Source organism: Selaginella moellendorffii, unplaced genomic scaffold, assembly GCF_000143415.4.
Source record: "Selaginella moellendorffii unplaced genomic scaffold, v1.0 SELMOscaffold_58, whole genome shotgun sequence".
Lineage (NCBI taxonomy): Eukaryota > Viridiplantae > Streptophyta > Lycopodiopsida > Selaginellales > Selaginellaceae > Selaginella > Selaginella moellendorffii.
Genome location: NW_003314319.1, coordinates 165,583 through 192,628, shown reverse-complemented (window position 1 = coordinate 192,628; position 27,046 = coordinate 165,583). Strand labels below are relative to the sequence as shown.

The following is a 27,046-nucleotide window of genomic DNA, read 5'->3' as shown; positions in this document are numbered from 1 at the left end:
GGGTATACCGTGACTGCACTGTTTCTAAACTATGTCAACGATCTCCATCCCAGCTTTGTGGCAGAGCTTAACAAGAAGCTATATGATGGGTGGAGTGAAAGCTACTTCCAGGATTTGACTGGAAAGAGTGTGGATCAGTTGTGGAGCGATTACAAACAGAAATTTCAATGATGAACTTTGTTTATAGATTTTGTCTGAAGAATGGACTCTTAGATAATGGTAAAATTAAATAGTCCTTTAGCTATTATAAGCTAAATTTATAATTAAAGAGTTTATAAAGAGTAAATTATTATAGTTCAATACTTTAGATTATTTTTTTGGATTGCTTAAGCAAATCTGTAATTTTTAAATATATTTATAATTATTGATCAATTAGATTATTCAATAATAATAAACAGGAATGACACTATTATAACCAAACATTGCTACATGCAAAGTGCAGCAAATGATTTTTTTTATTAAAAATGCAAAGTAATGAAAATTTTAAAGGTTTGTTTAATATTCAAGATAATATACTTTAAAACTAAAGCATTGGTGTAAGTAAATAGATTTTATATTTGTCTTTGCGCAACTTGCCATGTGGCAATCCTCATTATAACTGTTTTCCTATGCTCTCTCTATTTTATAGTTAGTTAATTATTATTTACTTTTTGAGTTTCTAATTTTTCATGTAGTTTATTATCATGAAGCTTGGTAGATAAAGTGATTAGAAGCAGTATACAATAAAAGAAGTCTTACACTGTATTTAATCTCACCAAATTAAATAGTAAATATTTGCTAATGATTGTTACAATTTTTTTCTTCTGATTATATATATTAATATCCATTGCATACAAGAGAAATGATTTATCTCATGGTCTTTCTTTTGCATGATTATCTGTCTTATTGAGAAATTATCCCATAAAACATCGACCATCAATTGGCTGGTTTGACTTTGCATTTAAAATAATAACTCAAGTGAGTAATTGCTTAAAACATATATGGCCTTATAGAAGATTACTATTCATTTCAGCAGCTAACATTTATTAACCAGTTAGTCTTTTTCGAAGAGTGACACTATAAAACTTTGTTGTTCTAATGGACAAGATCAAGATCACAATGGATGCAAACAAGCACACTCCAGCCATGACGAAGAAGGTTGTTCTGTAGCAATGTGGTCCATGGCAAAGGAGCTCATCACCATCCAAACTTCCATTGCTTGGTCCAAGCTTACTCTCGCGGTCGTATAAAACTCCTGCCACCCGGACGGACAAAACATAAGTTCCCAGCGCCTTAGCGACGTAAGTTACATTTTGGAGCGTCCCATAGAACCTGAGCCCGAAGATCTCCGCTATCATGGTGTAAAGAACCGACCACTGGCCACCGATTGACAACCCAATCAAAACCGAGCCGTAGAAGAGCGCTCCGGGAAGCCCAAGAGCGATTATCAAGCTCCCAAGCGAGAGAAGCAAGAGAACCAGGCACAGGAAGAAGGGCCTTGCGACGCCATAGCTGGCGAGGCATATATCTGAGATGAAGCCAACGCCAACGCCACCGATGAAGTCCCAGATGCTAAGGAGGGCGATGAAAGTGTTTGTTCCGGCCTGGGAGTAGCCAAGGGACGTTCCAATCTGGCCGAAATTGTTGGTCACGGTTAGCACGGCGCCAATACCACAGGTTGAGGCCACGAAGATGAGAAACATGTCGATGCTACAGAGCGCCTGGAGGATTGTGAAATCATCTCCTCGCTTGACGGGCGATCCTTTAAAGAAGAAGATCGAAATGTGCGAGGCGATAGCTGGAGCAGCGGCGTCTGCCCCATGATCCGGACGATCTACGTCTTGATAATCTGTTTGAGGAGTTTCTATCGCTGCGTTCTCCACTAGATCGACATCAACTTCTTCGCGATGGCGATGCCGGAGGGTTTTGGATTCCTGTCTCAGAACCACAAGAACTGGGATGGAGAGAATGATCAGCATAATGGAAAAGAAGGCCTTGATGATCCGAGACTCTAGGCGCACGAAGTGCTGGAGGATGATAATAGCCATGAGATATCCAGCCAGGATCAAAGTTACTGACACGAAGACGAAGAGCGTTCTCGAGTCATTGTAGCGGCCGTCGAGTGGGACGGATCGAATGAAAAACGCGAATAGAAGGCACAAGAGCGATGGAAACCAGGCCAGCAAGAGAACGAATGAATCGTCACTGTGAGAGAAGAAGGCCTGGTAAAGCAGTGTGAATATCGCAACGCTCAATCCCTGCGTACTGTCGAGAAGACTAAGAACCATGCCCTGGTTCTTGGGGAAATTCTTGGCACAGGCCACAAGAACAGCGGTGGTGGTGAAGGCTGCCGATGCGCCGATCATAAAGAGATAGAAGCACAGTTCCCAGACATGGGGGTGTGCGATTCTCTGCGTTGTAGCCAGCCATATCGTGAAGTATCCAGCAAAGTTTAGCGCAAATCCAAGGAGGAGCACGACCCAGGGCCCGGTGAGATCATAGACGAGGCCGGAGAGAATCCCGACGCTGGTGCCAACGTCCTTAAATAAGCTTATGGTGTTGATATTTTTTTGGTTGTAGTCGAGGGACAGCTTGAGATGCTGCGAGAAGAGACTGAAATTGTTGAGTGATCCTCCCGTGGAGATCATGAGGAAGAAACTTGCCAATGCAACCATCCATCGACTGTTATAGAGGTGTTTGATCGTCCCAACCATGATCCTAAGCTAAACTTTAGATTGAAATAAGAGCGGAGAGCATATATTTAAATATGGATGGAATTCAAATCGAAAGAGAACATATTCACTGTCTTTCTTAGTTTTTCTACGTCCCTTCCAGAAAGAAAATGTGTCCAAGCAGCACACAACAAGGACTGAAGACCAGGAAGATCTGCAAGATGTAGCTCTAATTTTCAATCTTGGCATTTTTTAATCCATCAGTCTCATGCTTGACAACTATCTATTTATGTTATTTCGGTAATCTCGTGACTGATGGATGTAGAAAATCGAAGCCGCGATGTCGGCTCCCTCCTTCGCTGCTGCTGCCGGCTTCGTCGCTTACTATCCAGAGTCTCGAAAAAGAAAAGACGTGATGTTTTAAGGAATTGAGGCGATGGCCACGGGGGCTGCCACCTAGAAAGATCTTTCGCGGCCACCAACTTGGACTTTAACATCATGAAAATCAACTATATAAACCCACCAATTCTATGAATCTCGTTCATCTTATTTCCTCCTATTTTGTAGCTATGCCTTCCTTTGTTGCAAATGTCAATCAGCAGACTGATGTTCTTCCAAAGGGTGTCAAAGCTCTCATGGATAATGGCCTCGTTACCATTCCTGGCCGTTATATCAAACCTCCCAGCCACCGAGCTGTGAAGCATTTGATCGTTCCTGGAGTGGAGATCCCTGTGATTGACATGGCTGAATTGGAGAGTGACCGAGAGAAATTTGTTCAAACTTTGTGCAAGGCTTCGAGTGAATGGGGCATCTTTCAGGTATTTTGATGTGTACCTGCTCAAAAGGATCATTCATAATATGATGTCACATGCAGGTGATCAACCACGGGATTCCTGTTGCAACCATGCAAGGCATGGTCCATGGAGTGCTTGAGCTCTTTGATCTTCCTATTGAGGAGAAGATGAAGTATTATACAGAGGAGGTGTTTGTGCCCGTGCGGTACTGCACGAGTATGACACCTTCTCAAGAGACTCATATGGAGTGGCACGATCACTTCCAGCACTACTTTTCAAACAGAGAAAAAGAGCATCCATGGCCGGAAAAACCAGCCTGCTACAAGTAAATGAGCTTGACTAATCTGGATTTCATGAGATTGCTTGGTTTCTTGGATATTGCAGGAGGCTCGCTTCCAGCTATGTTTCAAGCGTGAAACATTTGAGTCAGACTCTGATGTCTGCTTTGTCTGAAGGACTCGGGCTGGATTCAAACTGCCTCGCGAAATCGTTTGGAGACTCAGAGATGATCTTGCGATCAAATTACTATCCCCCGTGCCCAAATCCCGACCTTGCTCTTGGGATGAATGGCCACACCGATAGTGGCGGTTTGACAATCCTGTTTGAAGATCAAGTTGGCGGACTCCAGGCCAGGAAAGGTGATCTCTGGTACGACTTGAAGCCTATAAAGAATGCATTCATTGTGAACATCGCTGATCAGCTTGAAGTAAGTGACTTGGATTGATTTCAATCATGGCTTTGTTCGTTTCCATGCCAGATTTTGAGCAATGGAAAATACAAGAGCATTGAGCACCGAGTCCTTGTCCAGCCTGATCAAACTCGTCTCTCCATCGTGGCATTTTGCAATCCATCACAGGATGCTGTGATAGGACCCCTGCCAGAACTTATTGATGAGCAAAACCCGCCACTCTACAAGTCAACCTTATACCAAGAGCACATCACAAATGTGTACACAAAATATTTGGATGGCAAGCATTCACAAAAGCTCCAAATAAACTAAACCAACGAGCTGTTACTAAAATAAATAATACAAATAATAAATCTTCTATTTTATAAAAGACCAACTCCACAGCTCCATTCTTGCTTCGCCGTTGCTAAGTTCATTTAGTGCTCATGTACGTGGAACTGCAGCAGGCCTGGAGATCTTCAATATCTACTAGCTTGAAAGATCTATCGTGTTCCTAAACTCTCCAGGCGGAGACACCCCATTATCACATCGAAGACCCTTCAAGCATCAGTGAAGCTTTGCAATCATGGATCAGTTATACATGGAAGAGGTCCTAGCTCTAGAGGCCCTGGAAGTGCCAAGTGAAGCAAGTCCAAGAGTGCATTGGTGGACAGGTCCACGGCCGAGGCAACCCAGCCGCGAATCAACAGTCATGGACAGTGCACTAGTCGTCTATATGAATTGCTTGGCATCACTTGGCCACCTCATCTCACTGAATCTCAGCAACAATTCACTCTCTGGCACAATCCCTGGATCGCTGGGTGATATTCCAATGCTATGGACGAGTGTTATGAACACGGCCGGGATCCTGGTTGTGTTCATTGTGTTTCATGAACACAGCCATGGGTCGTGTTCCCACGGCCATGTTCATGAACAGTATATACTGTTACAAACATGGGCCGTGATCCCCCGGGATCACGGCCTGTGTTCGTAACACCAACTTAGGGCGCACGCAACAATCTAGGGTGCACCTCCATCTCCTCCAAGCTCTCGATCTTGCTCACCGCTGCTGCCACTGCCAGTTCTTTCTCATGGAAGATTGCGATCGTGGCATTTGCCCTTGTTACTCTTTTTCTCGATGGCGAGCATCCAGTTATTTCTCTTGGCAGCTACCAATGCCGATCCAGTGGAGATCCACGCACTAGCCGTCGCTGTGGCCTGGCCTGGCCTGGATCACTTGTGCCAAGAGCACATTCAAGCCTCATTTGGGGACATTCCTTTGAGTGTATTCGACAGGGATTGAGAAGAATGGTTGGAACTACACTAGCATTGGACTTTTCCCCACTCTTGATTGATGTCGTTCTCATGAGCAGCCCCCAACATCGACATCCCGAACTCGAATCGTCTTCCGATCGCCTTCCTTGGTGCTCTCAGAAAAGTTGATGGAGCTCAACGTTTCGAAGTTTAGCATGATACCTGTGAAGGTATAACATAGTTCAATATCTTCAAATCACAAATATTTTCTTTTCTCCAGAGGTCATATGCATTCGACAGAATGGATGTGCGATCTGGAGCTCATTATTATTTTAAATTAAGTTATCCCTTCAAGGTTTGCTTTCCATTTAGTTTTAATTAGCTAGTTTCGTATCCCATAGGATCCGACGCTTCCGGGTGATCTGAGAGGAGCGCACTTCACCAATGTATTGCTCTTCTCAGGTTGGTAATGACGAAAGACAGATTATCTTGACACTATCTTGTTGTTTCAGATCAGCTGGTGTAAAGTGGAGGTTTCCGTGGATTCTCCGAAAGACGTAGCTAATATATCAACTTTGAAACCTGTGTCTGAGATCCCGAGGCTGATTGTTGCTAGCATCAGTCTGAAGACGGTAGTCAATCAGAAACAAAATCTAAATGAGATTGTCTCTGCATCGGTAGTGTTTTGCGAGCACGTGAAGGTATACTTGTCACATTTGATGTTGTGATGAACTTGTGACATGGTTTTTCTGCAGGTAGATCCACCCATGCCGCAGTCCGAGTGGAACAAGCAAGAGATGCTAGAACATTTTAGCATCGTCCGCAAGCTCGATGGCGGAGTATATCCGATGGGATTTTCTTCTGAAGTATCACTCATATTTCTTCGTTTCCTGCAGTCAGCGTTCCCTATTGAATTGTCTGATGATCAAGCTTCATCAACTAGACCCTGACGTGCTAGTTGGACATAACATTTCGGGGTTTGATCTCGACGTCCTCCTGCATCGCTTGCAAGTACGAAAGCTATGCGATTACGACATTTGCTCATTGATGTGTATCAGGCGTGCAAAGTTCCAAGCAACGTGCGGTCTCGAGTCGGGCGGCTGAAAAGGTCTCAGATGCCTAGGCTGGTTGGTGGTGGAAATAATTTTGGAGGAGGAGCGGGTCCAGGAGTAATGTCGTGTGTTGCCGGCCGGTTACTATGCGACACATATCTTTCTTCTAGAGAGCTTGTGAAGGAAGTAAGTTTTTGTGACATAATTTCTATCATATTGAGCATTTGAATTGTGCAGGTGAGCTATACTTTAACGCAATTGTCGAAATCTCAGCTGGGAAAAGAAAGAAAAGAAATCTCCCCGTCAGAGATTCCAAACATGTTCCAAACGTCGTCCACCCTGTTTGAACTGGTATGAGTTTCTCTTTCGCAGTGGTTTTGCATTTACGGTATATATTTACAGATTCAATCTGGTGAAACCGACGCTTGGTTGTCGTTGAGTTTGATGTTTCACCTTAGTGTTTTACCGCTTACACGGCAACTCACTAACATTAACGGTAATTTGTGGAGTAAAACCTTACAAGTAAGTTACAGATGACAGCTGCCATTCTTATCTCATGCTATGAACAACAGGGTGCAAGGGCACAAAGAGTTCAATATCTGCTCTTGCATGAGTTTTATGGACGTAAATATATTGTTCCTGACAAAGTATCTGGTAGTGAAAAAGAGAAAGACAACGAGACAAAGAGGAAAACAGCACAGCAAGATGAAGACTTTGAGCCGGATTCTGCAGTCGAAGCAAAGAACAAGAAGGCTCCGGCTTACACTGGCGGGTTGGTTCTCGAACCGAAGAAGGGGCTTTACAACAAGTATATTTTGCTTCTGGATTTATTTCAATAGTTTTTATCCATCTATAATCCAGGTATTTTGTCATTAGTATTCGAAAGCTCACGGTTTCTTTTTCTTTTTCATGAAATGCCTTAGGAATACAATATATGTTTTACTACTGTTGAGCGGTCCTCAGATGGTTCAATATCGTCTTTGCCAAATGCAGATGCACCTGGTGTGCTCCCGCAGGTACGCCAGTATGCTTGTACAGGGGACTCCTCTCATCTGCTGTCTTTGCCAGGTCTTTGAAAGCATTGGTTGATTGCAAGAAACAGGTGAAGCAATGGCTTAAGAAAACAACGGATGTCTTGAAATACCAGCAGATGGACATACAGCAGCAAGCTCTCAAACTTACTGCTAACAGGTATGGATCTTAGCTTCTGTACAAGATTCTCAAATGCAGAAGCAATCAGTATGTACGGTTGTTTGGGATTTCCCAACTCGAGGTTTTATGCCAAGTTCATTGCCGAATTGATAACTTCACAGGTATTTTATTCTTTCTGAAAATTACAGTTATCTCTGTGACCAGGTGATCTATGGGGATACTGATTCAATACGGGGCTGGACGATCTTTTAAAGGCCAAAAGCATTGCCGTGCAAGTTATTAAGGAGGTAAGATTTGATTAGAATATCTTGAATTTGACTCTTCGAAATTCAGGTTAACAAAAAGCACAAACTACTGGAAATCGACTTAGATGGCGTTTTCAAAAGAATGCTTCTACTTAAAAAGAAGAAGTATGCCTGCGTGAAAGTTGAAACCAGTGCTGACGGAAAACTTCGAGAGGTAAACAAGTTTTTCTTTGATTGTGAGCTCGAAGTTGTGGTGCAGGTAATAGAGCAAAGAGGACTGGATATAGTGCGAAGAGACTGGAGCCTTCTATCAAAAGATGTGGGAAACTTTATTCTCGAGCAGATTTTATCGGAAGGGTAAGTTTCTTGTTCTTTAACAAAAATTCATATCGCAACGAATTTTACAGTTCAGGATGTTGTTGATGCTATCCACGACAAATTAAGAAAGGTGCGTTCTTGTTTGTTTTTCGTTTTTCTAATTAGTTTTTCTTCTCATAGTTGCAAGATGATATGAGAAACGGCAGAATTGACCTTGAAAAGTATGTCATCACAAAGAGCTTAAGCAAACTACCAGAGGACTACCCTGACAGTAAAAACCAGCCTCATGTTCAGGTTGGCATCTCTTAAATCTCTCTCTTTTCTTGGAAATTGTGTTTTTCAGGTTGCTCTAAGACGAAAACAGGAATGCCATAAATGTTTCCCTGGAGATACTATTCCATATGTCATATGTTGTCAAGAGGTACGAAATTTTTCTCAATACATCAACATAAATAGAACTGCAGGGTGTGCTTGGTGTTCCACTAACTGAGAGGGCAAGGCATCCAGACAAGTTAAAAGCCGGAGGTGGTGGATGGACTATCGACGTAGACTACTATTTATCTCAACAGGTTCGCTAGTTCGTTAACATTTTTCTAATTTCTAGATTCATCCCATAGTCTCAAGACTATGTACACTCATTGAAGGTACCGATCCAAGTCACATTGCCGATTGTCTGGGTCTGGATCCATCCAAGGTCATATTCTACGCGTCTTTTCTCTCTAGGTGCTCACATTTCTCACACTGACAGTTTCAACAACACTCAGTGTCAACCACACTTGATAAAGAAGATGCGCTTGTGGCCACATCTGTTCTTGATGATGAGGACAGGTAGTGTTTTTTGTTATGCTGTGGAAGATCTCACTTCGTTCTGACAGATATAACCGGTGCAAGGCTTTGGAACTGTTGTGTTCCAGTTGTGCTGCTAGATATCCATTTCCTGGAGTAAGTCACGTTCTTACTTTGGTTGGAGAGGATCAATCGGAGGACGAGAATGCCGGCACTCAGTCTCTTCTCAGTAAGCTTCTAGTGTGTCCTCATTGTTCTGTTGGACAATCTCAAAACGTTACTGCTCCAAAGCTCACCAATCTGGTACTTCTTTCATTTTTTGTACTTCCGAGGAGCCTTTATCAATTGTTTCTCCTCTGGTCCTGGACCGCACAGCAGAGTTTATTCAATAGTACTATGATTGTTGGATGGTGGTATGTATGCTCCTTGGACTGAAAGAGTCCAATTGACATTTTCTTTATCTTTATTTCTCAAGTGTGATAATGAGATGTGCAAAAGTAAAAGGTTCCAAAAGTATAATAGGGATAATGAGTTCCAGAAATTAGTCTTGAAAGAACTCTCTAATGGTGTTTTTAAATTGACTTAAGGTTGGGACTAGTGGTGAAAGGTTTTGAGTGGGACTTGAACATAGATTTGAGTAATGTTAGAGAAGCCACTCAAAGAAGTGCTCAAAAACAATTTTCATTCTTGAAAGGGAAATCAACTATAGTGCTTTCGACTCATGTGAAGTGGTGCCTCACTAGAATACCATGAGGTTCATTGATCTTCACTCTTTCTTAGGAGTTTAAGCTTTCTTTAGTGGGGGAATAAAGGTGCCTATACTAAGTTGTTAGATCATAGTGTTTCCCCTCAGTCCTAAAATAAAAGATGCACTCAAAATTTGGGATTTAGAGGGTCTTATAATGAAGTTTTGTTGTATGAAGGGATATTACTTGAGGAGGGGGATTAGGAGAGAATTTGAGAATTTATGGATGAATAAAAATATTTTATTGCTCATGTAGTGAGTAATTGAAACCAAATAAGACCAAATAGGACTAGATAAAAATCTTGATAAGAGAACTTAAAGTAATGGTGGTCGAATATACAAAATAAACTGGCAAATTAGAAAAGAAGAATTTATAACTTACAATTGGGTCATGCAATACTTCTAACAATTCTAAAACCACCATGCATCAATTTTGGATGGTAGCCATCTTGCTCTTTTTCACTTCTTGAATTTGCCGATCACTTTTGGTGATTGCAAAGATTTTAACTAAACTTCCACTAATATTATAGATTTTGCATAAAAAAAACTATTCCATCAAGATTCAATACTATGGTTGAAAAGAATCTTGGCCATGTTGAAGGTTGTTAACCTCATGCTCCTCCAAAGAATGGCAAAAATCCTCCACATTCACTTCTAAAAGGAGGTTTCCCTTAGTGGGAAGATAAAAAAATTAGTTGCCATTAGATCTTTATGTTGCTTAGGGAAAATTTGCTCCTTCCCCTTTTTTTGATCTTGGGTTTGATTTGCTAGCTCAAAACTCTAAAACATAACCAAATGTGGTTTTTCATATTTAACCTCTAAAAAACTATAAAGCCCAAAATTTGGGTGGTGACAAAAGGAAGGATTAATGGAACAAGAATTTAATTATGTGCAACTCATATTCATGCCACTCACTCCATAAATGTGTGCTCTCAATCTATAGTGGTAGTGAATTTTGCTCCTTATCCATGGTCCCCAACCTTTACCAATGTGAGGGATTTTAGTCAATTGTGAAATCCCACTCTTTCTCAATCTCCACCTGTAGTTTCCTAGAGATATAAAAAGGCCCAAATATACCACCACCCTTTTGTGCATCTTTTCCCTTTGGCATTGGCTGCTATTATTGGTGTTTTCCTTAAGCACACTCCACTTCTTGGGCATTGCAAAAGACTTACCAAATCCTAAATTAGATCCACCAAATGCCATTTTCATGCATTCAATTCTTCAAGAAGATCTTGTAATAATATTAGGAGCAAAAAAAAATTGCACTCTTAAAGCTAGTAATACCAAGCAAGCACACTATCAAAATCATCGTTCAAATTATGTGGCACATAATATTTAACATGCTAATTTGGCAATGCTTCTCAATCTCATGCTGATACAGCTTGGTCATTCTTTATTTGCCCTCACAACACAAAACAAGTGTGTGTGCATGACCTAGCCTTGCAATGCACTACATGGGACCTCCAAACACACTCACTTTGAGGTACTCGGGACATTAATAAAAACACAGAACCCACACAGAACAAATATGAATGTATTTCAACTCAAGATGCTCACAAATAACAAAACACTCCCTACTCTAAAGCACATTCCAAGAAATGCTGGTAAACACAGAATCCTTGAGTGAGGCTCAGCCTAACCCTTGCTCCCCATTATTTCCCACTTTTATTTTCCAGTTCTGAGATTCTCAAGATCTCAAAATCCCCTACACGAACTGTAACTGCGCCACTGTGCCACAATCACTTGTTTGATCATTTATGAGTTTGTCTGGTACAATCTCATTCATTTTTCTTTAGTAGAGTGTAAAGACAACGCATGAGAAGAAATCTCAGGAATATGGAAAGATTTGTAGAGTAAGTGAAATTTAAAATGGAGGATGTGATCAACTTTCTTCGTTTGATATTATTTTTATAGTTCGGGCTCTTCCGAGCTTTCGAATCGATTCAACATCAATACCGCAAAATTTTTGTGGGATCTGCCATTTCAATGAGTGGTGAGGTGAGAAAGCAGAGCCTGCTACAATTGATCACTCTTGCTCTGCTGATCCTCAAAGCCTCTATTACATGCTCTGACGTTGAGGTCTTTAGGTGAGCTTTTGAAATTCTTATTTAACTGCCGTGAACATGGGAATGCAATGTGGTGGGCGCGCAACAGCTGAGAGTTGCAAACCTACAACCGCAGCGCAGACTCGAATTGCTCCAGGATGATAAATGGCATAGAATTCAAAGCCGTGAGTTTTGATGAACAGGGTGTTTTCAAGACTAGTAGATGGTATGGATACCAAAACTAACAAAGTGGGCAACTATGTCAATTTCACACATTGGGTGGAAGAGTTTGGAGAGCGTGGTTTTGAGGGAGCGTCGAGCTTAAAGCTTGAAGATTTGGAGCAGGGCTGATACATTGTTATCACTTCTAGCTCCCTATTTGGAATATAACATTTAAGTTGAATGTGAGCTTTGTTGGTGGGAGAACAAGTAATTATATGATTTGCAGGCAGCTTATCACCGCATCTGCGACGAGACGCCGGAGCACCGGATCGCTTGTCTTGATAATGGTTTCACTGCCATTGAGCTCAATAGAAGCACTAGTTTGGAAGGTCACGGATATGACAGGAACTTTGGATCCATCGGGTTGCTCCGCAAAGCTCTGCTGGATGTCCACCAGGCCTTTCTCCCTCAGAGCTCTCAACAGAGCGTCCACATCGGGTGTGCCACAGAATCTTTGGGGCGTTTGTATCATTCTCGACACTCTCGGCATTTCCAGGTAGAAGTTCCCGTCGTGGAAGTGCATCTCTGCAGAGAGCCGAGCCAAGGCTACATTGTTTCCGCTTCGAGTTTGCTTGGGCTTGATCCGGCTGGCTAAGTCCGCTGATAGTTCCATGTTGAGCTCTTCTTCCAAGCTCGGGATCTTTAGTGGAGCTCTGTGCGCACAATCCGACGTCACTACGGACTTCAAGCGTTCTGGCACCTGGAGCAAAGAATGTAAAAGAAGGAACAATGTCATCAATCTAATCTACTCACCACTGCAAATTTGGGTTGCAAGCGATCTATCAAGGAGGACAAAGCTCCTCGTGACCTGTAAAGACCTGTAAAGACGAACACAACGAAAGACTTACACAACTTCTGGCGACAGGCTTGGAAAGTGAGAGAGCTTTCCCTCCTTTAGAAGCTCGACGTGTCCAAACAATGACTCCCCGTTATATAGCTGAAGGAGATGAATAGATGAGAGTTCACCGTAAGAAGCATCAATACCTTCTCTTGCCGTGACGATGAGAGCCACTCCGGAACAGTGTTAGTAAAAGCCAGGAATTCCTGAGCACTCGGCGATACGTAGAAAATCTTTCCCGAGCTGTCACACGCTCGTCAAAACAAACTGAAACAAAACCAAGATATGCTTACACTTTTGCACAAGAAACTTCTTGCGAGGACTGTGTCTGAAACACTGGTGGGTATCAACACCGAGCCTCCTTTGCTTAAAGCATCTGCGGCAGCGTTTGCGACTTGCGCTAGCAAGGATCTCTGCTGAGGCTCCCGTTTCTCACTGAGTACGCTGTTGGCCATCCGTGGCTTGGCGTTGTGCGAAGTGATGAATTCCACACGAGCATTTACCCATGGCCGAGTCGTAAGTCTACTGCGGGGTTCAGCTTCAGTATCCATCTCGAGTTTCTCCACAGAAGAAGTTGGCTGCTTGGCCGAAACAAGGAGAACTTGGCTTCCATCTAAAGAAGTCAAATCCTGGCTCGCACAACTAGCTGCGGCCGCTGCTACATCGCAAGACGAAACGTATGTCACGCTCGAGCAAGGTCCTTTAATCACCCAGTTCGAAGCACCAATGCCTTGGCCGGAGCTATAAGGTGTCAAGACCACACACCCATCAATGGGGGCCTCTTCACCATAACGAAGAGTTTGGATTCTTTCCATGCAGCCAAGCACGTCTTCTGCACTGCACAGAAAGAGCGTTTTAAATCTGGGAGGAAAGAAAACCAATGCAAAGGTGGTCACCTGTAAAGCTTGTGCCAGTTTAAGATGCCTGAGTTGTGCTCCCCGAGAAGACAATCTTTGAGAGCCTCCGGAACTTCACACTGCGTGAACTCCGGATGGTTCTCAAGAGAGCTTGCTCCATAGAGTTTTAGAAAGTCGCGGTGGGAAGAAACAAGCTCCTGCATCAAAAGCTTCCCAACAGTTGCTGTTGGATACGTTGCAAAGATCTGGGAAGAAGAAAGAAAGGAGGAACTGTAAGAAACCAAACCAGAACGACGAACCTTTGCGGTGAAATCTGGATTGCGAGTGAGAAATGGTAGAGCGAGCATGGATTCTGGTCTCGAGATCACCACCGCATTGATCAGAGCCACATCCAAAACGCTCAAGTCGGCACTTTGGTACCATGGCTCGGCATCAATCACCACACCGTCGCCGGCTCTCCTGAAAGGAGCCTTGACGACCAGCTCGCTTGAGTCCCCTTTCTTCGGCTTCTTGCGCCTCGCATTCTCCGAGAGCGCCTCCTCTGTCGGGAGAAAGAGCGAAAGACTGGACAAATCGAGAGGGCACTCGAGGAGAAGCTGCAAATCGCAAATCTCCAGCAGATTGCTGTCGACGGCGGCACCACTGGATGACCTCTGCAGCGAAATATACAGGAGAAGAAAGACATCTCGATCCACTGAGCTCCAGACAACGATCCATCGCTTACCAGGACAATAAACCCTAAAATGTCCGAATATTCTATATACCCGAATATTTTATGAAATATGCTTTCGTTACCACGATTACCTACTCGCTAGAAAAAAGACTTCGGCAAGCAGAGTTAATATTAAGTATAAAAAAACAATTTCATACCATTTATTTTGAATTAATAGATTTAATTGAATTCGATCAAAAGAACCCTAATTTGAGCTCAAGGCCCCGAATGTGTTTTGTGGTCAATGATTGGGCAGCATGCCAAGTTTCAATTGGAAGAAAATGATCTTTCTACTTGTCTATCCAAGAAGAAATAAGGAATAAGAAAATCTCTCAATTTTTTTTCTTGTTCCTTGATTTATTTTCTAGATATGCTGCCTACTTCGTCTTGATCGATTTGCTATGCAAGCTAACGAGCTCTGATGACAAGGTCTACTAGCTCTATTGCAAGATATCAAGTGTGGCTATGAACCTTACCTCAAAGTCAAAGCCCTTTGTGAAAAGCTAGAAAAGTGGTAATAACATGTACAAGAATCACTCCAAGTTAGACCATTGCCATGCCACTTGAAACTTTCTAAATAGGTTAGTAAGTATAAAATGAGTAGAAAGCAAATGCTTACCTTTGTTATTATTAGCCTCTTCATGAAGATACTTACCACATAATTTATAGTAAGAACACTAGAGGTGAAGTAGCAGGCAATGAAAATGATTAACAATCACCTCAATGAGTTTTTCTCATTCACTTTGGTACAAAAGCGTTTTTTTCTTTCCTCTTTGTAGCCAAAACCAAGTGCTCCTTTCATAACATTTCTTCAAGTAATTGAATATTGCATATTGTCTTTGAAACTGACTATTGTATGATTGACTGTCATCATGAAGATGTACGTTGAGTTATTCTATTAAGGCTTCTGTCAAGATAAACACCCTATTCTTCATACTTCTGGATATTTAAAGACTAAATGATAATTCAAAAAGCTGTTGATAATTTAAAATGATGCATATTCTTCCAAATGCAAATGCAAAAGATGTTTGTTTTAGTGTTTAAGAAAAGTATAATAGTCTTGTGTTTCAAATACTTTATTTTGTGCTTTTCCCACTCTTGTAAATCATATTTCTTAGTTGTGATCTCATTCTGTTCTTATTTTTCTATTTAATTTTATTTTTTCTTTATTACCCAAGATTTTTAATAAATTAAAGCAAAAAAAAAATTGATAGAAGTGCAATAAATTATTGAACATTTGGGAAATTTAAAATTTTATGGTTTTTGCATCAATTAAGGAGTCCTTAAATCTAGGTAATAAAAATAACAATGTGTATTTAATATTTTATATATAATATTTATGATAAAATAAATTTTAGTTATAATTTTAGTACTCAAAAAAATTATTTATTTTAAAATATATTTATTTAAAAATTTAAATGAACTATGTGAAGGTAATACTTTTATGAAGGGATGAACATTAATAATTTATAAAATTTTATAACTTACTTGACTATAAAATTTTATGTTAATTAATCTAGAATAAATTTAATATATCCCTAATAAGCAGAAAAAATCATATAAAAATTCTTAAAAGTAAATATATTTAAACAAATCATATTCCTTCATATGCTAGTAGGTTTAGTTATTTGTTTTTTATTGAAAATCAACTCAATTCTTTGCCATGCAACTGTGCTTACAAAAACTTCCACTATCGATAGGGAAGGTTTGAAAAAGAATTTATTAAATTTTCATGACAGGCAAGGCTTCCAACCTCGCAACCTTTGGAGAGACTTTCAAGTCAAGGCGATGAGCTCTCTCAGCTTCTGGATGAGACCACGGTCATCAATCTGGAACGCCTTGGCGATCACATCGTCGTTGATTGGAGGATTGGAAGCAAACACCGCCTTGGCCACCTGAGACGCCCCGGGGTTCTGGCTGTTGAAGCCAGCGAGCCCAACCGCAGGCTCCTCTCCCACATTGAGCTGGAAGTGGATGAGCCCCCGAGGGAAGACGAAAAGATCCCCTGGATTGAGCTTTTGGGCGAAGAGCTTGTTGTCCGGCAAGGTGGTGACGAATCCGACGTAGAGGGTCCCGTGCAGGACGAAGAGCAGCTCGGTTCCTCGGGGATGGACGTGGGGGGGATTGGTGCCGCCGGGAGCGTAGTCGATGCGGGCAAAAGCGACGCCAAAGGTGTTGAGACCGGGGAAATTGATGGCGCTCGCCAGCGTGACGTTGGAGCCGAGCTTGTTGTCGGTGTTCCCAGGAGTCGCCAGGAGGCTCGACTTGAAGTCCTCGGCTTTGACATCGTCGGCCGCCTTGCAGACGAAGCCGTTCACCTTGATCTTGGAGGTATTGTCCGCAACGCAAAAGTCCTGCAGCATATCTTCATCCGCGGCATGCACCAACAAGATGGAGCTGATTGCTAGGAGGAAGGATAGAACAAAACGAAGATGAGCCATCTTGCGAGCTTGGGAAAGAAGTGATGGAGCTATGGGGGGGAGGGGCCGGCATTTAATAGCCGGAGGAGGGGAGCTTTGGATGACTTCGTCGTGAGTCATGCACGAGTTGTTTCAGTCAGGTACACTTCTCTTCCCTTCTATTTCATTTTTTTCTCTTGCTGTCTGCGTACCACAATCTGATGTTCTTCCAGCCTAGTCAGTCGTCTTGGACTTTTTCTTGTCTGCGTCAGACATGACGCCGTCAGAGTCGTATTTTTTGTGTAAAGAATGACTACCTTGGTTTTGATGGTAGGTACTCGTCGACTCAGTGAAACTTCGAATTTGAGGTGACAGTGCACTAATTTGCTGTTTTCTTCTTTCCAGAGACTTTTCGCCAGAGACGTATGGATTTTCTTTGTAATGCCAATAACTTGAATAAGAATTTCATCCGAGAAAAGGGGCACCATTTGATACAGTCGGAGCCTCCCAAGACTCACCCTTGTTTGGATCTCAAACTACATGTGACGGGCTCACATGTTTGGAAAATTTGATATGAATTACCTTGATAGAAATGACGTGCTTTGATCGATAGACCCATCAAGCTTCGTTCATTTTTCATCAACAATGGACCGTACACAATTCTTCATGCTGACACTATAATAGTAATACATGTCGGCCCATATGGAGGCATATGACCACTGGGACCAAGGGGGGAAGAACTCTTACATTCGTTTCGCAGATTTGCTACCAACTTTGCAACCGCAGGCGGACTCCTCGGGGATGGACGGACTGCAGCCCGCGGGTTTGACGTGATCTTGAAGGCATTGTCCAAAAGCCCTGCAGCATGTCTTCGTCCGCGCCTGGCGAAGCGAGCATGACGCTTCTCCAACCACTAAGACGAGCAATCTTCCAGAGGGCTTCTAGAACTATTGTGGCTGAACCTGGTCATCTTTAAGTCTAGGTTCTAGCATTGGATTCGTATATTTCACCAACTGTTAGCACGATGCAAACAAGTCATATACTCTAGGAGCAAATAAAGAAAAGTTTTTGGAAAGAGTACAACCAAGCTACCCATGTGCAAACTAAAGGATCCATTAGTAGCTTTATGATAAGTTTTTTTTCAGAAATAAGAGACTTGAACCATATTGTATGGCAGATCACTGGCGCGAACTGTATTCTTGAGCTTGCGATAGAGCAGCAAGAAGAAACTATACAGAGATAAACCAATTGTTTAAAACTCAGCAGGGTCGTGTTCATCAAATGTTAAACTAATATGTCTTATTCCTCTTATTAAATTTTCTTTATGACATAAACAGGCATTTTATTTATAAATTATTTAAAATTTAAAATTTTATTTATTTTGATTCTAGAGGATGATGATTTTTTAATGATAAGTTACATTACATTGTTTCGTGTTAATGCTTTATAAATATTCAAAAAGTTAGAAATAATATTTTCTATTCTCATTTTTACATGATTACTTTATCTGCACAATATATCAATTCCAGCTCTTTTTCCAGATTAAATCACTATAGATAGCTTAAAAGTATGATTTAACCTTTTTTGTCATTCACTTCTTTGATTTGTTGTGGTGTTATGTTTGTATACATTACAGAGACTACGCGAAGCCTTCAAATTCTATGGGAAAAAGAGGGTAATGCTGAGGTAAAGACCTGGAATCTCAAGCTTTTTAATAGTATATATAGTTATGATTATTTACTGCAATGAATCAATCCATCCCAGTCATGTTTAGGAAAATTTATAATTTATAAATACAAGATTAGTTTGAGAACATATTAGAATAAGCTAAAATATACTAGGAATTCTATAAACTATAAGAAGGGTCAAAATTATAAATACGAGATTAATGAATAAAACCGTTTGATGGTAGAATATCCCAGAAAATGCAAGTATATTCTAGTTATATCCACTACCACAAACAAACCAAAAACTATTTACATGCAACAACCAAAAGTTTATATTGTGTATGATCAGAAACATTTAGTATACAAGCTACAACATTCATTTTATGGGTTTGAAATTACTTCTCTAGAATTGAGTCGAATTTACATAGCAATATGGTGCTAATTGTAATATTTTAAAGAGACACCATTTTCTTTTGTTGAATTATTATAATAACAAATTAGAAAAGAAATCTCAAATTCGTTATTGAAATCAATCTTTCTAAAGGTTATGATGTTTTGTGCTAATTAAACCAGAATCAATTTCAAAATATGCATTTTGGAATATCAAAAGTTTTATATACGTTAGCAAGGGTATTCCGCCTTGCCTAACTGAAGCATACCTTAAAGGGCATTATTAATTATGCCATTATCAAATATCACCATATAAGTCTTGTTAATGAATATTAACATAAATTAAGGTTATATAATAACAGTGATAGTGTCATCTAAAAATAATAATGTTATATTTTAATTTAATTTAATTTAATTATTATTCATATAAAGATTTATATATATTTTATAATAAGTTAAGTATTTATATAAATATTTTATAAATATAATTATAAAGGTGAATATAATTAAATTTAAAAATTAGAAATTAAAATTTAAACACTATTAAGTTATTTTAAAAATTACTTAATTTTGAGCAAATAGATTAAAGAAGAAATGTTTAATTTTAAATTTAAGTCAAGATTTGAGATAGTCATAGGAATATATTTATGATCAGTCATATGTGATACACAGCTAAAGCCCCTCCAATTAAATAAATTATGATTATGACAATAAAGGGATGCTTAAATCTTAAATCGCTCTGCTATTTATGATTAAAAATGAACCAATATATTACTAAGCCTTTGAGATTTTTCTTCTCTTTTCTTTGGTTTCTATTTGTTTTCTTTTCTTTGCAACTCAGTTAAGCAAGCTTTAAACACCTCGTCTTTAAACAAAGGTAGAAAACAACAGCCTATCCTAATTTCTCAATGAGACAATATTGACAATTGGCTCTGCAGAATAATTTCTCTAATCTATAATAAGTATTCACAATAAAGAAAAGAAAGAAAAGGAATGGGATTCCTCTGCTTTCTTATCATCCTAATTAGACTAGCAACGTCCCAGGTAACGCAAGCAACCTCCATCACAGGCGCTAACACAACCCCGGAATCCCCAGGAGGCCAGCGATTTGACTCCATCATGGGAGTAAATGGAGCCCTCTCCATCCTCTACGGTGCCATGGCCTTCGTCCAGCTTGGCTTCGAGTATGGGAACCCTGACATGCCCAAGAAGGAGGTCGATGCCATCCACTTCACCGTGGATGACATGCCCGGGGTGTGTGGAGATCCATCTCAGCGCACAGTACGTTGCTACTTTGACTGGGAATATGGTTCGTGAGCTCACGGGCATCTTGTACCACGAGATGGCTCACATTTGGCAGTGGCATGGCAAGGAGGGGAGCTGGCCGCCGCAGGGACTGATCGAGGGGATTGCCGACTTTATGAGGCTCAAGGCTAAGCTCGGGGTATCAGGCAATGGGTTTGTGGGGTTGGGGAACCACTGGGACGAGGGGTATGCCGTGACCGCGCTGTTTCTAAACTACGTCAACGATCTCCACCCTAGCTTCGTGGCGGAGCTCAACAAGAAGCTCTACGACGGTTGGAGCGAGAGTTACTTCCAGGATCTGACTGGGAAGAGCGTGGATCAGCTGTGGAATGATTACAAACAGAAGTTCCACAAACAAGATGTTGTATAGGAAAGTAATTCTGGTGCCCACAGTAAAAGCTTTGAGATTTTAAAACATGCTCGAACACTAGCGTTGTTGCAAATGCCGGGACAAGGCACTTCGAGAGCTACTTCCAGGATCCAACTGGAAAGAGCGTGGATCAGCTGTGAGGTGATGACAACACAGATTCCATTAATAAAAGTTTGCAGACTGATATAAACATTACAATGCCAAACACTAAGAGATGAGTTTCAAACGAGCATTATAGCAAATGCCTATGTTGATACTTCGACTTATAATCACTCCACAGCTGCTCCACGCTCTTTCCCGTAAGGTCACTAAAGAAGCTCTCGCTCCACCTGGTGGCGAGCTTGGAATTGAGCTCCGTCACAAACCCAGGCCTGAGATCATTCACATAGCTGAGAAAGAGTGCCCCACCATTGTCTCTCCCTCTCTCTCTCTCTCACACACACAGACACATCACACTCTTTTCTCCCTCACACAAACAGCAAACACTTCTAGGAATATAAACACATAAATTTTTCCTCTTTTTTTTTTTTTGACTTTTTTCGACTTTTTGTTTGCTGTCGGGATTTCTAGCAAAAGAACAAAAACTAGAAAGAAAATGCATTTTAGTCGTGATGACAAAAAGAGAGCTTTACAAGGGCGACCACCTGTTCTCAAACAAAGAGGAGAGAAATGCAATAGAAAAACCAAAAAGAAAAAAATTAAAAAAGAGAACCTGGACGGACGATGTAATGCTCGGATAATCCGGGCACTCAAAATCTTAATAGCCTCTACACGGTCTGTTATTAGTAGCAGCAGTAGTGGTAGTGCTCGTCGTCTCTCTAACATAAAACGCCTGTGATTCACAAGAGAGAAGCGAGGATTAGTACCAGGCACCAAACGCTACAAATCAAAACCAAGCACACAACCTGCGTCTTTTATGATGTCGAAGGAAACCAGGAGCTTACTGTACCATTGGCGCGTCCACTTCCATGGAACCCGGCCGTGCCGTTGCTGCTCGGCCGCGCCACGGCGGGCAGTCCGAAATGCCTCGGCGGCGGCGGAGGAGCAGCGTGCAAGTCACCGCGAAGCGCCATCTGGAGAGCTCTCACTTGCCTCAGCCCCTCGTCGTGTATTCTCGCCAAAATCTCCAGCTCGCCGAAGGAGAGCGTCTCCAGGCCCACGCCGTAGAGAGGCGCGTGCATGTGGAGCTCCTCTCGGATCGACGACTGCAGGCTCTCGACGCGTTCCTGCGCAAGAGAGCTCGATCAGAATGGACGTGACAAAATGAACTGTAGATGACGTACCTGTAGTGCCTGGTTTGTAGTGTCCATGTTGTGAGCATACGATTTGTACTGACTTATCTGTAGGTCCTTCCCACGGCTGTCTTCCTCGGAGCGCTCTAGCGCTTCCTTTAGGTTGCGGATATCCTCTTCCTGCGACCGGCACAGCTCGTCTCGCGTGACAGACTTTGCCGATAGACGGTCGAACTCTTCGGCGTAGTTTGCACACACGGCCTCCGTGGACTTCAGTCTTTCGGCAAGCGCGGTCTTCTCTTTCGTAATCCTCTGTAGGAGAGAAAAAGATACGTCAGCACTGCATAAACTTTTTGAAAGACGAACCTTTAGATCGTCGCGTTTGCGTTTGAATTGCGATATCTGGGACTCAGCGTCACGCAATCGGTCTTCAAGACGCTTCCGTTCAGACGCATGGCTGGCTTGTTCGTCTTCCCGCTCTGAACGAGACCACTCGAGCTGGCTCTCGGTGTCTCTCAACCGCTCAATCGCCTCATTTTTATCCCTCGACAAACGCTCTATCTCTCCCTTCAGCTCTAACTGAAAAACAAAAAACAAAAACATCAAACTTAGAAACTCGACATGCAAAAAGAGACCGCACCTTAACCCGCAACTGTCCAGCCTCAGCTTCTGAGAGACGCTGCGAAAGCGAAGCCTTCTCTCGTGCAAACCGGGCGACTTCATTTTGCTTGTCACTCCGAACCTTCGCAAGCTCTTCTTCGCGGGCAGACAGCTGCTGCCGAATTGAAGAGCACTCGGCGTTTGCTTGTTGTACCGCTTTACGCATCATACGCAGCACGGTAGGCACTATCTTCAACTCCTTCCCTTCCTTCCCTTCCTCCTGCTTGACTAAAAGCGTCAAAATGTTCATCTCTAGCTGATCATCGTCCCCACATCTACTGCTGCTCGTCGCACGTTCTACAAGACCCCGAACCATGCGTTCCCGCAAGACGTCATCGCAGTATAACTTGAACATGTCAGTGTACAAAGTGCTGACAAATTCACGAACCTTGGAATCCTTGGAGCTGGATATTGCTTTCACGAGTGCCAGAAGAGCCGTAAACATGCAGTCCGGACTTGACGTTGAGTCAGGGCTCCGTGAGGCACTGCCTGCGTCCCCGGAATCCTTTGCCTTCCCAACGCGTCGGATGCATAACACCTTATACACAGAAGAATTACTAATGGTACCCCTTGCCACCACCCTCTCGATCAACCGTTGAGCTTCTACTACGAAAGGAGAAACGTTGAGCATCTCCAACAGAATATCTACATCTGCGATTCTTGCTGCGTCGCCCTGTCCCCCATAACCAAAAACTGAAAGACCGTCGCTATCACTGCATTCACTATCTGCGTCGATGTCCCTAAGTAATGCTTCTCCCACACCAGGACAAGTGAATATCATGTCTCTTACTACCTCAAGAACCTTTGGAGAAACACTAGTCCCTAGCATCTTGAGCCTCCCTCGCACGGCTTTCACCTGTAGCATTAAACCACTAAATCAGGTTCACGACAAAAGCTGGTCTTACCGCTTGCGGAAGTTGATAACACTTGGCGGCAGCTTTAAAAATGTATGTGATGATGATAATCAGAGCCTCGTCTTCAGAGTGGGCAAAAATCCGCAGCGCGTGCTGGAGGATTTGTTCCCAAACTTCCGTATTCAGATCAAGTTGGACCAATGCCCCAAGACCCTGCACATAAAGAGCGATAGAAACAATGTATGGAGAGACTTCGCACCTACCGCTAGACGCAAGTTGATGTCCGTGTCCTTTCTTTGAAGCCAATCTAAAAGTGTGGAAGCGACCGATTGATGTTCGGAAGGATCCACAAGTTTAGGAACGAGCGCCAGGAGATCGTGTTGTAGGTATTTCGGAGCCCTCTCTAAGACCAAAGCCATCTTCTGCGCAGACTGTGGTCGTCTCCTTGGTTCTGGACAGCCTTGTGGAACAGCCCCATCTAAAGCTCTCAAGGAGTTCACGATCAGCCGAAAGAGCTCTTCCGATTGTTCAGGCCATCTTAGCTTCTCGAATCCACAGACAATGAGTGGCCATGTTAGCGATCCAACAGAAACTTCAAGACTAGCTTACCTCGTTTGAATGGATTACTGATGGCTCTGATTCAGGTACTTGAGCGACACGTTTACCATCTATTTCACAGCTTTGTACCGCTTGTAGGCAGCCAATGCCATCAGCAGCGTCGTCCAGCCTCTGGTTGAACACCCTCTGTGCAGAATCCTCTTCATTCAAAGCAGCAGTACCACCTTCTCTCGAGTTGAGATCAATCTTGGCACTCTCTGGAACCGCTTGAAGCTTCCCATTCTGACGCTCGTTATGCTTCTTCGATTCTGCAGGCTGGCAGCACTCCACCATTATATCCAGCAGAAGATCGACAATGGCCTGTTGAAGCACCTTGACTCCCATAAACAGGTTCATCAAACTAGGAGAAGTTGTCGCCTCTTTACCATTCCCCAGCTTGCACGAACTTGCGACCGTGGAGACTTTAGCGGGTAAAAGCAGGCGTTTCACCTTCACCGGATCGTCCAGATATACACGGAGATCAGTTAGAAATGCTGCGACTGCTCCTGCGTCCATGGAAACTTTTTCCCGGGGATCAAGAAGCCGCTGAGGATTGTCACCGTAGCTCATATGAAAGCCTGCTCTTGCAAGTAAGTTCCTGAAAATATCTTCTTCGTCTTCGCTGCTACCGTCGGAGTCGTCAGACTCCAGTAACTCATCCGGATCAGTCGAAAGAGCATCTTGGTCATCATCGGAGACTAAAACCTGCAACACCACAGCATGATTTGCTAAAAACGGCAAGTAAACATACCTCCAAATCCGAGAACTCAAACCACGGGCAACAGTCCAGAATCTCGCAAACAAATACGATGGTGTCACGCATCATAAACCCACCGTCTGGCTCCACCATGTCGGAAACCTTCATAAACTGGAGCACGGAGTTATTCCACGTTTTTGTACAGATGGAGGACTCCTTCCAAACAGTTCGATCGGCGTGTTTCTGATTTACGACCGCCATACGGTACCGGACCCAGAAATTGCGGTCAGGATCGGTACCAGGGGACTGATCGCTCTCCAAATAAATGCACAGTGTGTCAAAAGATTCGTAAACACCTGTTCATGCAGCCAGGCACATTGTTGAATAAATAAAAGTATAATTCCAAAGTTATGCGTACCGATTCGAAGTTCGCAGCCCCCAGCCTGGAAAAACTTGCTGAATATCTTCCGAGTTTCCATGATCTCTTTGAAAGCCAAAAAGTTCTCAACTCTCCAGGTAAACATCCCCTGGTTAGCTCCACATTCCATCCCATTGACACCTGACTTCCCTTCACAGTCGGGAGTGATCATTGATGTCTCCTTCAAAATTAGTACTTCTGCAGAAAATGTGACCATGTCCTGAACAAGAAAACCAGAATCCTGGTCGAAAAGGTTGGTGAGTGTGATAAACTCACGCCACCCCCAGTCCTTAGCAGCCTTACAATATCGGTTCTGAGACTCCTTGATAACGGAGCGCTCCTCACGATGATTAACCACAGAAAGGCGGTGGCTAACGAAACAGCTCCAATCTGCCGACGAATTTCTGGAGTCCGTAACCTCCAGAAACATAGAAAGATGGCAGGGCGGCTGCGATTGTCCTGCATTTTACAAAAACACGTCAGGTCGTAGAGCAGAGATAAACAGTTACATACCTCGAGGATAGACAATAAGACGACAGTCCCGATTGCCAACTTGAAATCGCTTGCTCTTAATGCAAAGCCCCGTGATCCTCCGCTTCTTCAGCAGATCTTTGAGCTTGGTAAAGTTCTCGATCTTCCAAAGAAACTTCCCCTGGTACCCGTCACTCTTCCTCACGGAGCGGTTGCCGATGGGCGTCTTGACAAAGCTGCTCGACTCTTTTATCACGTGGAAGGACGCAGTAAAAGTCGCGGAATCGTCAACGAGGTAGCCCATCTCCGGAGCCATGAAATCGGAGATCTTCATATAGTCGTTCCATCCCAGGCTGGTGTTGTCCCCACTCTTGTTGTCCCCGGCAAAGCGCCCATACGAGTCTCTGTGCATGTGGCTCAGCCCGGGCTTCTGGTTTAGCACCGACATCCGGAAGAGGCACCAGCAGCTCCGCTCCGACGAGGACGACGTCTTCTCCGTGTCCTTGCTCTCGAGGCACATCGACAGGTACTCCACACCGCCAACCGACGACTGATAAACGCTGAGCCGGAGGTTGCATTCCCCGGCAGTGAACACGGGGCTCATGATCTTCTGCGTCTTGATCATGTCCCGGAAGAGCGACAAGTTCTGGACCTTCCACGTAAACTTGCCACTGAGAGCCTCGGGCGGGGGAGCCAAGAGGAGGTCGTTGTTGTCGCGGTTGAAGCTCGTCACCTCGCTGAGGATGAGGATCTCCGTCGTGATGAGCACCGACTCGTTGACAAGAAACCCGCTCTTGGGATCCAGCACCACGGTCGACGGCGTGAAATCACACCATCCATGCGACTTCTTCTTCACGGAGAACCGGTGCCACGAGTCCCGCTGGATGGACTTGCTCTCGTCGCGCTGGTTGACGACGCAAAGCCTGTAGCTGGCGAAGCAATCCCACTTTGACGATGACGAGGGATCGGTCACCTGGAGATAGATCGAGAGGTATCCGGGAAGGGCCTGCGAGTCGCCGCGGGGATAGACGAGCAGCCGGCAATCGTAGCCCCCGACCTGGAAGTACTTGCTCCACAGCGAGCGGGCCTTGACCTTGGAGAACTGGACGATCGTCCACTTACACACCACCGCAAAATCGCCCCGCCGCTCCACCACCACGGACTCCTGCCCGCCCTCCCGCGGCTGCTCGTCGCCAGCGCCGTTGTCGCCACCCCGAGCCGCGCGAGATGACGCCGAGACAGACGAGCTATCCATGGCGCCGCCGGCGTCAGCCGCTGCCAATCGCTGCTGCGCCACCGCCGCCGCCTCCTCATCCGCAGGAATCAAGGCCGGCGCTGGCTTCTTCATCGCTTCCTAGGACCGCACTGGAATGCCGAAGAACCCTAGAATGCGGGCGCCTCGCCGCTTACCCTATGCTCGCGCACGAGCTCCAGCGATGGATTACTCAGCTGACGTAGCCTATAATCCCTGGAAATTCGCGCGGCACCGCGCGAGCTGGAGCGCGCATCAATCTCGCAATCCCTGGCCGCGAATCCGAGATATCGATTGGAGGCGCTATCGGCGAGCGTCGTCGGCCTCCTGCCGCAAAAGAGCGAAAAAAATGAGAGCTCGTCGTCGCCGGTTAACCTAACCCTAAAATATTTC

At 43.5% G+C, this 27,046-nt stretch overlaps 5 protein-coding genes and 2 pseudogenes across 5 annotated transcripts in view; 3 read left to right on the top strand and 4 right to left on the bottom strand.

The window, feature by feature from the left end:
* Positions 1-171, top strand: part of LOC9655086 — a 690-nt gene extending 519 nt beyond the window's left edge. Inside the window, exon 2 of the mRNA XM_024688484.1 lies at positions 54-171. Coding sequence (XP_024544252.1) covers positions 54-171 — 118 coding nt within the window. The remainder of the gene's footprint in view (positions 1-53) is intronic.
* An 854-nt stretch (positions 172-1,025) lies between these two features.
* LOC112351148 lies at positions 1,026-2,693 on the bottom strand. Its single transcript, XM_024688483.1, has one exon. The coding sequence runs from the start codon at positions 2,691-2,693 to the stop codon at positions 1,026-1,028; it is 1,668 nt and encodes a 555-aa protein (XP_024544251.1).
* A 2,557-nt stretch (positions 2,694-5,250) lies between these two features.
* On the top strand, positions 5,251-9,505 carry LOC9654922 (annotated as a pseudogene).
* A 2,568-nt stretch (positions 9,506-12,073) lies between these two features.
* Positions 12,074-15,001, bottom strand: LOC9655084 (annotated as a pseudogene).
* Positions 15,002-16,036: 1,035 nt separating this feature from the next.
* Positions 16,037-16,825, bottom strand: LOC112351191 (putative germin-like protein 8-1). Its single transcript, XM_024688581.1, has one exon. The coding sequence runs from the start codon at positions 16,780-16,782 to the stop codon at positions 16,117-16,119; it is 666 nt and encodes a 221-aa protein (XP_024544349.1). The 5' UTR covers positions 16,783-16,825; the 3' UTR covers positions 16,037-16,116.
* A 3,101-nt stretch (positions 16,826-19,926) lies between these two features.
* Positions 19,927-20,472, top strand: LOC9654921. The gene has a single exon (XM_002983478.2). The coding sequence runs from the start codon at positions 19,927-19,929 to the stop codon at positions 20,470-20,472; it is 546 nt and encodes a 181-aa protein (XP_002983524.2).
* A 582-nt stretch (positions 20,473-21,054) lies between these two features.
* LOC9654920 lies at positions 21,055-27,017 on the bottom strand. The gene is made up of 11 exons (XM_024688611.1): positions 25,444-27,017; positions 24,931-25,389; positions 24,567-24,868; positions 23,828-24,520; positions 23,482-23,760; positions 23,270-23,431; positions 22,345-23,220; positions 22,071-22,283; positions 21,756-22,016; positions 21,378-21,698; positions 21,055-21,304 (listed from the first exon to the last, which is right to left on the bottom strand). The coding sequence occupies exons 1-10, from the start codon at positions 26,747-26,749 to the stop codon at positions 21,387-21,389; spliced, it is 4,863 nt and encodes a 1,620-aa protein (XP_024544379.1). The 5' UTR covers positions 26,750-27,017; the 3' UTR covers positions 21,055-21,304; positions 21,378-21,386.
* Between the last annotated feature and the right edge of the window lie 29 nt (positions 27,018-27,046).